The sequence below is a fragment of the Sorex fumeus genome, unplaced genomic scaffold, assembly GCF_029834395.1.
Source record: "Sorex fumeus unplaced genomic scaffold, SorFum_2.1 ptg000039l, whole genome shotgun sequence".
NCBI classification, from domain to species: Eukaryota; Metazoa; Chordata; class Mammalia; order Eulipotyphla; family Soricidae; genus Sorex; species Sorex fumeus.
Genome location: NW_026606096.1, coordinates 33,048,972 through 33,062,998, shown reverse-complemented (window position 1 = coordinate 33,062,998; position 14,027 = coordinate 33,048,972). Strand labels below are relative to the sequence as shown.

Genomic DNA, 14,027 nt, shown 5'->3' with positions numbered 1-14,027 from the left:
CCCTTGGTGGGCGGGCAGGTTTGCCTGCAGGGAGCCCTTGGTGGGCGAGCAGCAGGGACCCTGGCAGACCGGCAAGCACATGCCCAGTCAGCTGGGCAAGAGCAGATTGCCACCATGTGGGGAAATGGGCCCAGCATTGCCGGTTCCTTGGAGTCTTCAAAAGATGCTTGAGATTTCGGTCTGTGAGTGACACGGCCCATTTTCCCAAATGCTGTCTCAAGTTTTGAAACATGCTGTGTGGGGCAAAACACATCCCAGGGCCACTGCCACTATGTTTGTGACTTTTGAGATGATCACACCCACACACACACACGCACACACACACACACAAACACACTCATATACATGCACATGCACGTGCACACACACTCTATCCTTCCCTTAAAATTCTTTTCATGTGTTCTCTTGGATCGCTTCTATGCAATTAGAAACAGCAGACCCTGCCTTTCCTTCTTGCTGTGCAAAATTTGAACCATTACCTACATAGCACATGGAGGGGAAAAAAAAAAACCAATATAAACTCCCTCCTGGGTCATTTAATTCGTGGACCAACTGTGGCATAAATAAACATTTATGAAACACCTAGGCTCTCGTTTGAATCTCACCATACGTCTGTGGGCTTTTATTTACTAGTCTCACTTGACAGTAAGACCCTACTGTAATTCATACAATGATTACACAATTTAAACAGAATGCAGGTCAAATCATATACACGGAGGAACCATTCCATAGTGAAGGCCTAATGCAATATTGCTAGTTTATGAAACATTCGCCAAGCTCTATAATAATAGCTTTAGAAAAGAATTTTACCAGATCACGTTAATAATCATCATTCTAATAAAATCATGGGTAATAAGAACATGAGAAACACAGACATCACCAAAAAGTTCTAGGTCAGAAATCGCCATTTAGACAAATGGAAATTCATTTATATACTTAATAAGGATTTATTTATAGACTTATTTATGTACTTAACAATAGCTCCAACTGACTGAGCTCTTCCAAGGTAGCACTAAGAAGTGGTTTGCTGGGTGTATAATCTGACTATTCCTACACTCACCGAACAAATCCTACAGTGAGCCTCGATGCAGCAACTACTAGCTCTACTGCAAGAAGAGGAAACAGAGGCGAAGACAGAAGTTAGATAATCTGCGCAAAGTCACACAACTAGTGACAGAGCTGGGATCTGAAGAGTCTGACCCCAGAGCGTGTCCCCAGACCATCCTGTGTACTTTTTAAGAAGCCTGCGAGTTCTCTGAGTTCTCTGTTTTGGCTTTCGCCAGTCCCTCCACAGCAGACAGCGGTTGCAGACAAAGGCACAGGGCACTTCCTCTCTCTTCTCCAAATAACCCACATGCTTCTCTTTAAAAGATCCCCTCCAGACCTCCCAAGACATGAGCAATTTATATATTCATACCTACATCTTTCATATATATATATATGAGAGAGAGAGAGAGAGAGAGAGAGAGAGAGAGAGAGAGAGAAATCTAGAATGCTCTAGAAAAATCGTTTGCCCTGCACTGGGACTGGAGTTCAGTTGCAAAGCTCAGAGTACAGGAGCTGGCTTTGTCTGATGGCTGCTTCAAAGTCCTCCCTGCCATTCACCCAGACACCTCATCCAGCTCTCCCTCACCCCTTTTCTTGCCTCCTTCCCCTCCCCCCCCCCACTTCTGGGGGAAGGGGACTCTATACCCTTCACTGACCCATAAAGAAATGAGAAATCTGAAAAGAAAGATCATTGGATGGTGTTTCCCTTTTCCCTTTTCAGGCACAGGTCTCCCAGGAGGCCCAGCATTCTTTCTGGCTGGGCAATACATCTCGGGACAATCCTGGAACACCTAATGCACGAGTCAATCAAATAGCAGGTCTTCAGGGGTGGGGGCTGGCGTCTAATCAGGGAATGGGTGGCACAGCGGACCCAAGGGAACCTGGGTGGGTCTGTAAAAAGCAGAGTTGCTAAGGACCTGTGCTGAGCTGACACTGTGGGTGGGTATCAGTGTGGATTTTATAAAATTAGCTGCCATGTGACCTGTGTGTGTGTGTGTGTGTGTGTGTGTGTGTTTGTGTAACGGTGAAGAGGACGTTCATAAAATAAATAGCATTGTGCACCCATGCAGCTAAAGATTAGGACCCAGCCAAAGTCTGATTTTAATTTATGAAACTGCCTTGTAAACTCCGGCAATTCTATCCCGAGGTGGGTCCTTAGGGGACGAGAGGAGGCGTCTGGGCGGCCCCAGCTCAGCACCTACTGGTACACTGTTCTCAGATCTCATAAAGATGACATATGCGGGCAAGGGAGGGAGAAACATAGAATGGGCTTCTACATTGGGAAGAGGGAAGAGAGGAGAAATGCGCGTGTCCTTTTCAATGCCTGGGGCCTGGCTCTCACGAACATGGCCCTGGGTGTGATCTGCACCCAGCCAGGCAGGACAGAGAAAAGCACCTGTCAATCAGTCACAGGACCCGCCTCCTCCTTCACTCTCCACCCTAAAAGACTCGACCCCCCCAGCAACGCCTGCAAAGCCCGCAGCATCCCGACATCCGATGACAGCAAACCCTACATTTTCCCATAATGAGCCCTGCTCTGCCTCTTTCGGGTCCAAAGCCAACTCAAAACCTCTTCCTTCCCCCACCAAGCCGGGGGTCTTCAAAAACCTTAGGCGAGGAAGCCGGGAGTGCCTCTACCCCACCCCACCCCCCAGCTCCAAAGTCCTGCTTTGTAGGTCACACACGCTCATTATCTCGTTCCACGATCGGGCTGATTGAATTATAGAAAATTACTAATAGAGCACTCAGACGGAGAGACGGCCGCGGCCTGCTCTGCTTCCCTGACCTGCCGCTGGAAACTCTTCAGCCGGTGAGGACGCAGGAGGGCCCAGGCGGCTTCCACCCAGCAGGCTGCAGGGTGTGGGGTGCAGGGTGCGGGGTGTGGGGCGCTGCTCATGGATCACTCCCGCACACCCAGGCCTGGCAGCAGGGCGGCTGGCGCTCCTCCCCCCTCCCCCCGCTGCCACCTGCCCCGGCCAGCCCCGTGGATCTGGAGAGAACCAACGGGTCATGAGGCCAGATGCTTTTCCTTGTCTGTGAAAAGAAACTCACCCCAAGGCCGGCCTTACCAAACCAACTAGTTTAGCCACCAGGACACGCGCCGGCCGCTGTGAACCCAGCAGCCTTTCCGACGACGGGTGCATCTTGACATTTATAGGCCTCCTGGTATTCCGAAGCAACTTTTGACCCCAGGAGAAACCTGCTTGGCTACTCCCCACAGAACCCCCTCCCTGAGCCCTTGCCATGACCTTCCTCCACCTAACCATACGGGGCCCTCCCCAGAAACAGGCACCTTCCCTTAATCTAAGGCCCTAGAGGCTAAAATCCTGCCCCCAAGCTGTCCCCCCAGGCCTCCTTCTCCAGCAGGATTTAGGAACCTGAGGCTGGAGCGATGGCACAGCAGATAGGGCATTTGCCTAGCACAAGGCCAACCTGGGTTTGATTCCCAGCATCCCATAAGGTCCCCCCAGCACCGCCAGGAGTCATTCCTGAGTGCAGAGCCACAAGGAACCCCTGTGCATCGCCGGGTGTGACCCAAAAGGTAAGGTAAAAGGTAAAGGCCCTCCCGTTGATCGTCGATTTGCTCGAGCGGGCCCAGTAACGTCTCCATTGGAGACTTTGTTGTTACTGTGTCTGGCATATCGAATACTCTCGGTAGCTTGCCGGGCTCTCCGAGAGGGGCGGAGGAATTGAACTCGGGTCGGCCATGTTGGCCGCTTGTAAGGCGAACGCCCTACCCGCTGTGCTATCGCTCCAGCCCAAAAAGAAAAGAAAAAAAAGGGGCTGGAGCCATAGCACAGCAGGTAGGGCATTTGCCTTGCACGCGGCCAGCCTGGGTTCAATTCCCAGCATCCCATATGGTCCCCTGAGTACCGCCAGGAGTAATTGCTGAGTGCAGAGCCAGGAGTAACCCCTGAGCATTCCGGTGTGACCCAAAAAGCAATAAATAAATAAATCTTAAAAAAAAAAGAAAAAAAAGATTTAGGAAATCTTCATCTAGGACCCTTGTACCTACTCACACCATCCCTGAAGGGAGGCGGCAGAATACAAAAGAATGCAGGAATCAAGTTTTGTCCCTCGAAGCTCTGGGGAAGCACCAGACGGGTGTGATTTCTGAGCAAGGAAAGCTCAGGGTCACCTGATGACGCATGTCATCTAGAAGAACCCAGGCATTATTGTCCACTCCCGCTTGCCCAGTCACGTGCTGGCAACTCAGGATTATTACAGCAGAGGAGGCCCTGACAGTTGGTCCTGGAGGGCCCTGTCCTAGCAAACACAGGTCCCACTACAGCCCCGAAAAAGCCGGACTCCAGAGGGGAAGCAGTTCCAACTCCTGCCCTTTGCCATTGAACACGGGAAATGAGCCGGAGCTATAGTCCAGTGGGGAGGGCACTTGCTGTGTACACAGCCAGCCACCCAACACCACATATGGTGCCCTGAGCCTCACGGGGAGCCAGGAGGAAACCCTAAGCACTGAGGGTGTAGCCCAAACACAAAAGAAACCAAACCAAACAAACAAACAAATAAAAAAAAAAAAAGATGAGCTTTGTTTGCTTTGGGGCCAGAGCAATAGCATGGCAGGTGAGGCGCTTGCCTTGGATGTGGCTGACTGGGGTTTGATCCCTGGTGTCCCATATGGTCCCCCCGAGCCTGCCAGGAGTGATCCCTGAGTGCAGAGCCAGGAGGAAGCCCTGAGCACCGCCTCATAGAGTCCAACAAAACAAAACGAAAAAATGAACAACCATGGGCAACAAACAGAACCTGTAGCTTCGCAGGCATCTGGCTTCCAGACTATTAGAAAGCAAGGGTGAACTTTCAAAGTTGGGAGCGAGTCAAGAACACAATAACCTGTTCTGGGCTAGAGCAGCAACTGAGTCAACAATGAAAACATTAGAATAACAGAACAGCTGTCTTATGAACTTCTCTTCTGTGGGCCCCTGGGGAAGAGAGCCCCAGGCAGATCTCCAGTGGGGGTGGGGAGAGAGAGAGAGAGAGAGAGAGAGAGAGAGAGAGAGAGAGAGAGAGAGAGAGAGATCTAAACTCTCACATACATTTATTTATGAGCAAGTTGACGGCTAATGAGAAATTCTGTAAATGATGATGGTTCACAGGTTTACCGACAGGAAGAAGCTCTTCCTTACCTCTGCCCACTTCACTCTGTGATCCCCACGGAACAGGTTCAGAATGTGAAGTGCTTGCATGAGGCATAGCCGGGACCTCTAGAACAACGTGTTGGGATCAGGATATTGGAATAACCTCTTTGTAAAAGAGCCATCAATAGCAACAGAGCCCTATTTAAATCTCAACAGGATGTCATGCGCACAATTGCTTGAGGCCAATAAATAAGAACTTGACTTTAAATAATGTTTCAAGTCATTTCCCAGGGACCTGAATGACAGTACAGTGGATAGTTTGTTTCCCTTACATGCAGCCAACTAAGGTATGATCCCTGGCACCCCGTAGGGTCCCCCTAACAATATGAGGAGTGATCCCTGAGGACAGAAACAGAATTAAGCCCCGAGCACCACTGGGTGTGGCCCAAAAATTAAAAATAAAGCCACTTCTTAAAAAAAAAAAGAGGTCTGACACCCTTGGTGGAGTGGGGGTGGGGAGCTGCAGAATCACACGCAAAAAATAAATGCAGAACTGATTTTTTATTTAGGCAGGAGCTCACAGTTCCACCTATGGGCCAGACCACTTGTTGTAGTCTATGTATGAGTCCAGAACTTACTCATTCTCAACTCTCACTGTCTGTCTCTGTCTGTCTGTCTGTCTGTCTCTGTCTGTCTGTCTGTCTCTCTCTTCTCTCTGTCTCTCTCTCTGTCTCTCTCTCTGTCTCTCTCTGTCTCTCTCTCTGTCTCTCTCTCTCTCTCTCTCTCTCTCTCTCTCTCTCTCTCTCTCTCACCCAGGAAGAAACAACTGTTAGAATTTTAAATCAGAAACCTAACACTTGGGTTCCTAGTATCAGGTTCAAGGCTCACCCATCCCCAAAGCTAATTCTGTTCGCAACACTCCCAGGGGTGTCTAGTTGAACAGAAGGAGCGAGGAAACCTTAGCAGGCCAGAGCCCAGACTGGGGAATTGCTGGGACACCGTGCCAGGGGCCGAGGTTCGCCCCAGTCTTGGTATCAGATCATGCCAAGCGCTACTCTGGATTTCCAGGACTACTACGCAGGCTGGGGTGGAAAGCACAGGTATCCCGATGAGCTCGCCGTAGCGCAGGGCGGGCTCCGTTTAACAGACTCCACACACACAACGACCACTAGCAATGGCCCTGGGATGGGCGTCGAGGAGGGAGTGGGAAGTTTTCTAAAGCTTCTGTGTAACTGTTCCCACAAAGTTTCTTTACTCAGATTCTCTTTTGGACTTGGGCCTCCACACTCTCTGAGGTCTCCATCCATTCGGTCATTAGCAGCTCTTAAGAAACCACTTCTGGGGACTGGAGCGATAGCACAGCGGGTAAGGCGTTTGCCTTGCACACAGCCAACATGACCGACCCAGGTTCGATTCCCAGCATCCCATATGGTCCCCTGAGCACCGACAGGTGCAATTCCTGAGTGCATGAGCCAGGAGTAACCCCTGAGCATTGCCGGATGTGACCCAAAAAGAAAAAAAAGAAAGAAACCACTTCTGTACTTACTTACTTAGACTCTTGGGTTGCAAAAGCAATTTCTCCCCTTCTCTGTTCCCTTCTCTTCTCTCATCTTTCCCGCATCCCCCAAATCTTATTTCTCCTTGCACTGTAGCACTGTCCTCCCGTTGTTCATCAATTTGCTTGAGCGGGCCCAGTAACGTCTCCATCGTGAGACGACTTGTTACTGTGTCTGACATATGGAATATGTCACGGGTAGCTTGCCAAGCTAGGGTCAAAATTTAAAATTGCTCCCACAAACTTCTTTAAAACCCCAAGACTGATTTCTTTCGGGACAACCTGAACCCCCAGTCTCTCCATATTTTAACTTGATCCTAAAAACCGTCCTCCTGACACACATAATAAAGAATTCTGCAGGAAACCCGGGACTTTGGAATCCCAACAACATTCTATATTAAATGCAAAGTGACACTGAGTTTAGCAAAGTCAATATTTATTACATTTCCACATCCCTGCAAAAAGTCTTTTCAAGACTCACAGGGCACTTTTGCAAGTCCTGGGGCTGCCTGGAGTCCCAATCACAAAACACAACTCTTTTTTTTTTTTTTTGCCCAGAAATTGTTAATCCAAAAGTAAACTCCGTACCAAAAAATAAAATGTGTAAACCATGCTTGGAACTGCAGGCAACATACCTATGGCAAACACAGGCAAAGATTTTTTTTAAAAAAAAAAAAAAGCTTCTTTACAGCTTTATAAATTCGAGTCCCCTTTGAAAACTGGAGAGATTTTTTAGGGGTGTTTCCAAAAGGTAATTGCTTCTTACTTCAACGTGGCTTTCTGCGATGGAGGGAGCAGAAAGAGGGAGCCGGCTTTTTTGGTTTGTTTGTATTTGGTGCTTTTTTTTTCTTTTTCTTTTTCTTTTTTTTTTTTTGGAGTGCATCACAGAATTCAATCAGAGAACGGGCTGGGCGAGCAGCAGCCGTGTCTCGAAATGCAACTTCATCCCCGAGCACCAGCGAGCAGGAAAGGCCCCCGGAGCACACGAGCTAAAATGGAGCCGGAATTTCCTCTCCGACCGTGAGGGTAGGCGCGGGAGGTCAGGGTCAAGGTCACCGGCAGGGCCGGCCGCAGCCACCGCCAGCGCTGCCCACAACTCCGGGAAGGCGGGTCCTTCTCCAACGCCGCCGAAACGGATCCAGCCCGGCTCCTCTCCTCCCCTCCCCTCCCACCAACAATTTATTTTATTTTTATTTATTTATTTTTTTTAAAAAAGCAGCGAGAGAGGAGAGAGAGAAGAAAGGAAAAGGTCCAAATAACCTCACCGCCCTGGCTTTCGCACACAAGCTCATCAGCTCCCAAAGTTGCCAACTAAGGGCAAGTTCTCCGACTACGCTGGGGCCCTGGGAGCGCCCGCGGGGCCGGCCCGACCCGGTCCGGCCCGGTCGCCCCCCCGCCAGCACACACACACCCCGCACCCCGGGGTCCCCGCGCACCCCACCGGGACCCGCGCCCGGCCACGTGCGTGCGTGCGCAGACACGCACACACACACACATGCACACAAAAAACACGCGCACACACACGCACACGCACACGCGCTGCACCCACTGCCGCGAGTTGGCGGGCACCGCGGCGCCCCGCAGCCCGGCCCGGGCTCGCGCACGACTCTTCCCTCTGCACACACCTCGCCTGCCAGGAATCTCCTGTGCAGACGGCGATCTATTACATCTGTGATATTATCCTCAGAACCTCTAGCGGGCAGGCGAAGAAGGACGGCACGGAGGGGGCATTTTTTTTTAATTTTTAATTTTTTTTTTAAGCAAGGAAAGAAGAAGGGGAAAGGAAGAAAAAAGAAAGAAAAAAAAAAGAATCACCACCCCAGCAGCCCTTTGCGTAGCGGGAAGGGGGAAAGAAAAAAAGAGGAATGTTTGCCGAGCGAGCTGCCTGCAAGAAGTGCCCCCCTCCCCTCCTCCTCCTCCTCCTCCTCCTCCTCCTCCACCTCCTCCTCCTCCTCCTCCCTGCACGGCGAGCCCCGGAGCCGCCCGGCCCGCGCCCCCTGCCGGTGCGCGCCCTCCCGGCTCCCCCCCCCACCCCCGATTCCCCCCGCCGCGGCGAGAGCCCGAGAGGGCGAGGGGGAGCGGGGGGCGGTGGGGTGCAGGGGTGGGTTGAGGGGGGGAAGATCGATCGCGCTGCCTGTCTGCAGCGGAAACGCACCCGCGCGCCCCGGGCTCGAGACACCGTCACCTTAACCCTTCCCCCACCCGCCGTGAACTTCAGGTGACCGACCACGTCGGCCCGGCCGGGGCCCGGCGCCCGCCCACCCCCCGCCACCCCCACCCCCCTTACCCTACCCGGGCCCCGGGTAGGATCCTGCCGGCGCGGGCTGCAACCCCGCGAGGGGCAAGGGGCGCGCGGAGATGCCGCGGCGGACCCGGCCGGGCTGTGTGTGTGTGTGTGTGTGTGTGTGTGTGTGTGTATGTGTGTCCCCCCACCCACCCACCCACCCACCTCCCGCCCCCGCCGCCCGCCCTCCGGCGCCGCGGGCGTCCCCTCCTCCCCGCCACCCCGCCACCCCGCCCCGCGCCTTTCGCCCCGGCCCCCTCCCCCCCACCACCACCCTGCATTCAAGGAGCCGGGCGGCCCCGGGGGGATATTTTTAGTTGCTTCTTTTTCTCCTTCACTTTTCGCTTTCGCAGCCTCTCAGAAACGCTCCGAGCGGGGCCGGCTGGGGGGGCTGGGGTGGGGGTGGAGGGGGGAGCCGGAGAGGGAGCGGGATGGTGGCGGGGGGTGTGGAAAGTTCAGGAGTCTGGCCCGGGCCGGGCCGGGCCGGGCCGGGGGGCGCCGGGGAGGGGGCCGGGCCCGGCGGGCGCGAGGCTCAGCCCGGCGCGGCGCGGCGGGGCACTTCGGGGCTGGACTCTGCTCGCGCCGGCCCGGGGCGCGGCGCGGCGCGGCGCTGGGGGGCGGGGGGTGGGCGGGGGCGTGCAGGGGGGCGGCCCGGCCGGCTCCGTCTGCCCCGCCTGACCCCGCATTTGATTGCGGCCGGGAGCCCCGCGCCTGCCTCCCTCCCGCCGCCGCCGCCGCGCCGCAGGGACCTCGCGCGCCGCCCCAGCCTCCAGCCTCCTCTGCCTCCTGCCTCCTGCCTCCGCCTCGGCGCAGCTCCCGCACCCCACATCCGCCCGCCGCTGCCCGGCCTCGCCCCCCGCCGCCCGCCCGCCCACCCACCCACACGCGCGCGCACACACACATGCACACACACACACACACACGCACACACGCCCCGGCGGCGCGTGTGCCTCCCCCCACGCCCTCCCCTCCCCTCCCCTCCCCGCCCGCCCGGGGCCCGACCCTCCCCGGCGGCGGCGGCGCAACCTTTAGCCGGAGACGGACCTTTCCCACCCCCCCAGTCCCCCGGATCCCGTCCCGGCGGGCGCCCCGACACACACACCACACACACACACACACACACACACACACACACACACGCCCGCGCGAGCGCCATGTCACTGCCCCCAGCCCTCGGCGCGCCCGACCCCCGCACCCTCGGCCACGGAAGATCCACCGGGGAGGCGGCGGGTGCTGGAGAAACGGGGTGTGCGTGTGTGCGTGCGTGTGTGTGTGTGTGTGTGTGTGTATAGGGCGGGGGGGGGTTTGGGATGGGACTGGGGAGGGGGAATGATGGTGAGGCTAGAAAGGGGGGAGGCACTCAAAAAAAAAATAATAAAAAAGGAGGAAAAAAAATTTCTGCCCAAAAGATCGCAACCTCTCCCACCTCCTCACCCCCCAGCCAGCCAGCCAGCCAGCTTGCAAGCAGCACCCCGATTTTTTTGATTTCAACACACACACACACCCGGGGCATGCACACTTACTCCCCTCCTCCTCCCTGCCCGGGCCCCCTCCCCCCCACCCCGACCCAGCCGGGGCCCTCCGGAGTGCCGGGAGGGGGGGAGGGGGAGGGGAGGGGGAGCGCGCGGGGCGGGGGGGGGAGGAGGAGGAGGAGGAGGAGGAAAGCGCGATGTCGAGGAAAAGAAATAAATAAGAAAGAGGGCGCCGGGCAGGGGGGCGCGGCGGGCGGGCGGGCGGGCGGGCGGCGCGGGCCGGCGGCGGCGGCGGCGGCGGCGGCGGCGGGGAGAGAATGGAAAGGGCACGGGGCCGACCATCACCAACATGGCTGCCTCGGCTGCAACCCCAGACGCCGAGTCCGCCGCGCTCGCCTTTGTCAGCTTCACCTCCGTAACCCTAAACTCCGGCCCGGCGGGCGGCGGGGCGGGCGGCGGCGGCGGCCCCCGGGCAGGGCCGGCGGCGGGGGCGGCCCGCGGGCGGGCGGGGGGCGAGGGCGGGCGACTTACGTGAGGGAAGGCGCTTGGGCTGCTCCTGCTTCCTCCTGGGCATTTTCCCCCGTTTCTCACATTCTCCTCCGCGGCCCGGGCGCGAGCGAATGGAGCCCCGTGGGGGCCGCGAGGCCGAGGCGCACGGGCAGGCGCGGGGAGGGAGTTGGGGGGCGGGCGGGCGAGCGGGCGGGCGCGCGGGCGGGCGGGCCGGGGGGAAACCCCTTCTCGCCGGTGTGTGCAGTGGCTTGGAGCTGGTTTCCTGGAGCCCCGAAGCGCAGAGGGGGGGTTTCTTCTTCTTTCTCTCCTCTCTCTCTTTTTTTTCCTCCTCCTCCTCCTCTCTTTCCTTTCCTTTCTTTGCTTTGCTTTTTTTTTCCTCCTCCTCCTCCTCCTCTCCAATTTTTTTCTTTTCTTTTTTTTTTTTTTTTTTTTTGGTCGTGCACCTGGCTGGTCCCCGAGCTGTGAATATTCTTCAATGGAAACGGCGCGGCTTAGGTGGTGTGAGTGTGTGTGCGTCCCGGGCTCGCGTGTCGGATGGGAGGGAGAAATAAACGAGCCGGTGCGGCGGCGGCGACGGCGGCGGCGGCGGCAGCAGCAGCGGCAGCAGCGGCGGCGGCGGCGGCTCCGGCCGCGCGCGGTGGCTCCGAGCCCCTAACACTAATGTGGGGATCAAAGGGCAGCGGCGGCGGCGGCGGCTGCACAGCTCGCGGCTCGCTCCCCGGCTCGCTCTCTCCTCTCTCTCTCTCTCTCTCTGTCACACACACACACGCACACACACACACACACGCACAGGCACAGGCAAAGAGCGAGGCTGCACACACACACGCGCGCGCGCGCACACACACACACATGCACACACACACACGAACGCATGCACGCACGCGCGCGCACACACACACACGCACACGCACACAGAGCAAAGAGGAAGGTGCCCTTAAGGCTTCCAGGGCGGATTTGCAAGCGCGCCGTCTGCGAAGAATGGGGGGCGCGCGTGCTGCGGGGTTGGGGGGGGGGTAGGTGGGCGGGAGTTGTGCGAACCGCTGTTGGCCAAATCGAGGGGAGCACGGGGAGGCGGGGAGCGGGGTGGTGGGGGGGGACACACGCGGGGAGAAAAAGTTTTTCCCACTCGTTCAACAACAAGGAGGAGTTCATTATTCTTACGGATTGTTTTTTTTTTTAGGAACTAGAATTCTCTCTCTCTCTCTCTCTCTCTCTCTCTCTCTCTCTCTCTCTCTCTCTCTCTCTCTGCTTTCTTTTGTTTATTCCACTGCCTTTTTCTTCTTTTTCTTCTGCACTAAATGCTCAGGCTGCTGCTTCTGCTCCCCGCAACAATTGCTCTCGCCACCGCCTCCCCCCACCCCTCAACACACACACACACACACACACACACACACACACACGCACTCCAACACCTTGTCTGTGTGTACGGATGTCGACGGCCTCCCCTTCCACTCCCCCCCCCCCAACCGCCCCATAAACGTGATTTTAAAATAAAGTCTGGAAATGATCATATAAGGATGAAATCAATAATAAGATTGAGGGAATGGGAGCCCAGTTTGGAAGCGTTCTGGGGCGTTGAAAAGGAAGGGGGGAGTGGAGGGGGGAGAAGGGGGGAGCTACCGAAATGAAAATTGCAGCTCCTTGAGAAAAGGGGGGGAAATAAGATTAGGTCACCCCTGATGGCTGGTTTAACTGCCACACGACATTCCTCCGATGGCTCACACAAGCAATCTTGACTTCTGAAATGTTCTTTCTTCCCTGCCCGAATGCAGGTACGACTGCTTACCCTGAAGCCATCCCAGTTTGCATGAGGAGCCCGATATAGCAGTTTTCATTAACTGATACATACTTTCATTGCTTTACAAATCACACATCTTTCTTCAAAGAGACACATAAAGGGAAAAAAATAGAAAAGGACCGCTCCCTCGCACAAAAGGGACTTGGAGAAAGAGGACAGGTTCTCTTTGTGACTCGCAGTCATTTGGATAAAAGTTCACTCAGAGGTTGTTAATGATTTAAACTCCAAAACCTGCTACTGTAATTGAAGCAAAAAAAAAAAAAGGTCTGAAGAAGAGTTGTTTCATAAAACTCTCTTTGTAAGAGGAAACTTTGAACTTAGCAGAATACATTAGATGTCATGAGTCAGATGTAACTGAAAAATTAAAAAGGTGTATTATTTAACTACATCTTCCCTTTTTATAGCCTTTTTAAATCTGACTCATCATCTTATTATGTTAAATATTTTCTTACCGATTTTAAAATAGGCTTTCTCATCAAATAAGACAGAGACTTGGTGAGGAGATAGATTCACTCTATAAGCACGGGTAGCTAATATTCCTGGAGGTTCTGACTTAATTCTTGCTTCTTGGAGGTGTTGAACACACCCCCTGGGGTTAAATGCCTCCACCCCACTTTAAAATGACCGATATTATATTGCACACTTTTATTTAGAAATGCTTAAAGAGGATTGCGTGTTCCCAAAGATGCTTTCACACATGAGGAAATCGCAGGATCAGCCTACCGACCACTCCCCATTCTGTTCCCACTCACTCCCCACCAAAGATCTAAGTTCAAGGTAGTGGGGAGCACTGTGGTAAGAGGGTTTGAAACACGTGCTTGAATTGAATCTAAAACCAGTACAGAGAGCGGTCAAGTTTAAGATGGGGCTTCATCCTCAAACCCTTCTCCCCTTAAACAAGCGTTTAAGTAAACTCAATTCCTATATCCATCTCCTCATTCCTCCTGCCCCCCCCCATGGGAAAACTGTGAGGACCTGTAATGTGTCTCAGGGGTATCCTAGGTTTCATTCTTGGCACCACCCAAAAAAAATTTTCATAAAATGAGGTCAATAAAATAAAATGGAACTCTCGCTCAACTCAGATCAAACCTAACTTGCCATACCTTTGATTTTGTGGCATTGGATGTGAAGTTAATAAATAAATGACAAGTCAGAACCCATCTATTATAAGCGGGTTCATTACCTGAATGTGTTGGATCTTTCAGGCGAATTGGGTCAACAGAAGGAAAACAACACTCCCCCACTATCCCCTTGGAACCCAAGCTAG

The 14,027-nt window shown here is 54.6% G+C and overlaps 1 protein-coding gene across 5 annotated transcripts in view; it reads right to left on the bottom strand.

Moving 5' to 3' along the window:
• ZNF827 (zinc finger protein 827) overlaps positions 1-11,082 on the bottom strand; it is a 192,766-nt gene extending 181,684 nt beyond the window's left edge. For all 5 annotated transcript variants that reach the window (XM_056118996.1, XM_056118995.1, XM_056118992.1 and 2 more), the window contains exon 1: positions 10,984-11,082. In XM_056118996.1, coding sequence (XP_055974971.1) covers positions 10,984-11,026 — 43 coding nt within the window. In that variant the 5' untranslated portion in view covers positions 11,027-11,082. The remainder of the gene's footprint in view (positions 1-10,983) is intronic.
• Between the last annotated feature and the right edge of the window lie 2,945 nt (positions 11,083-14,027).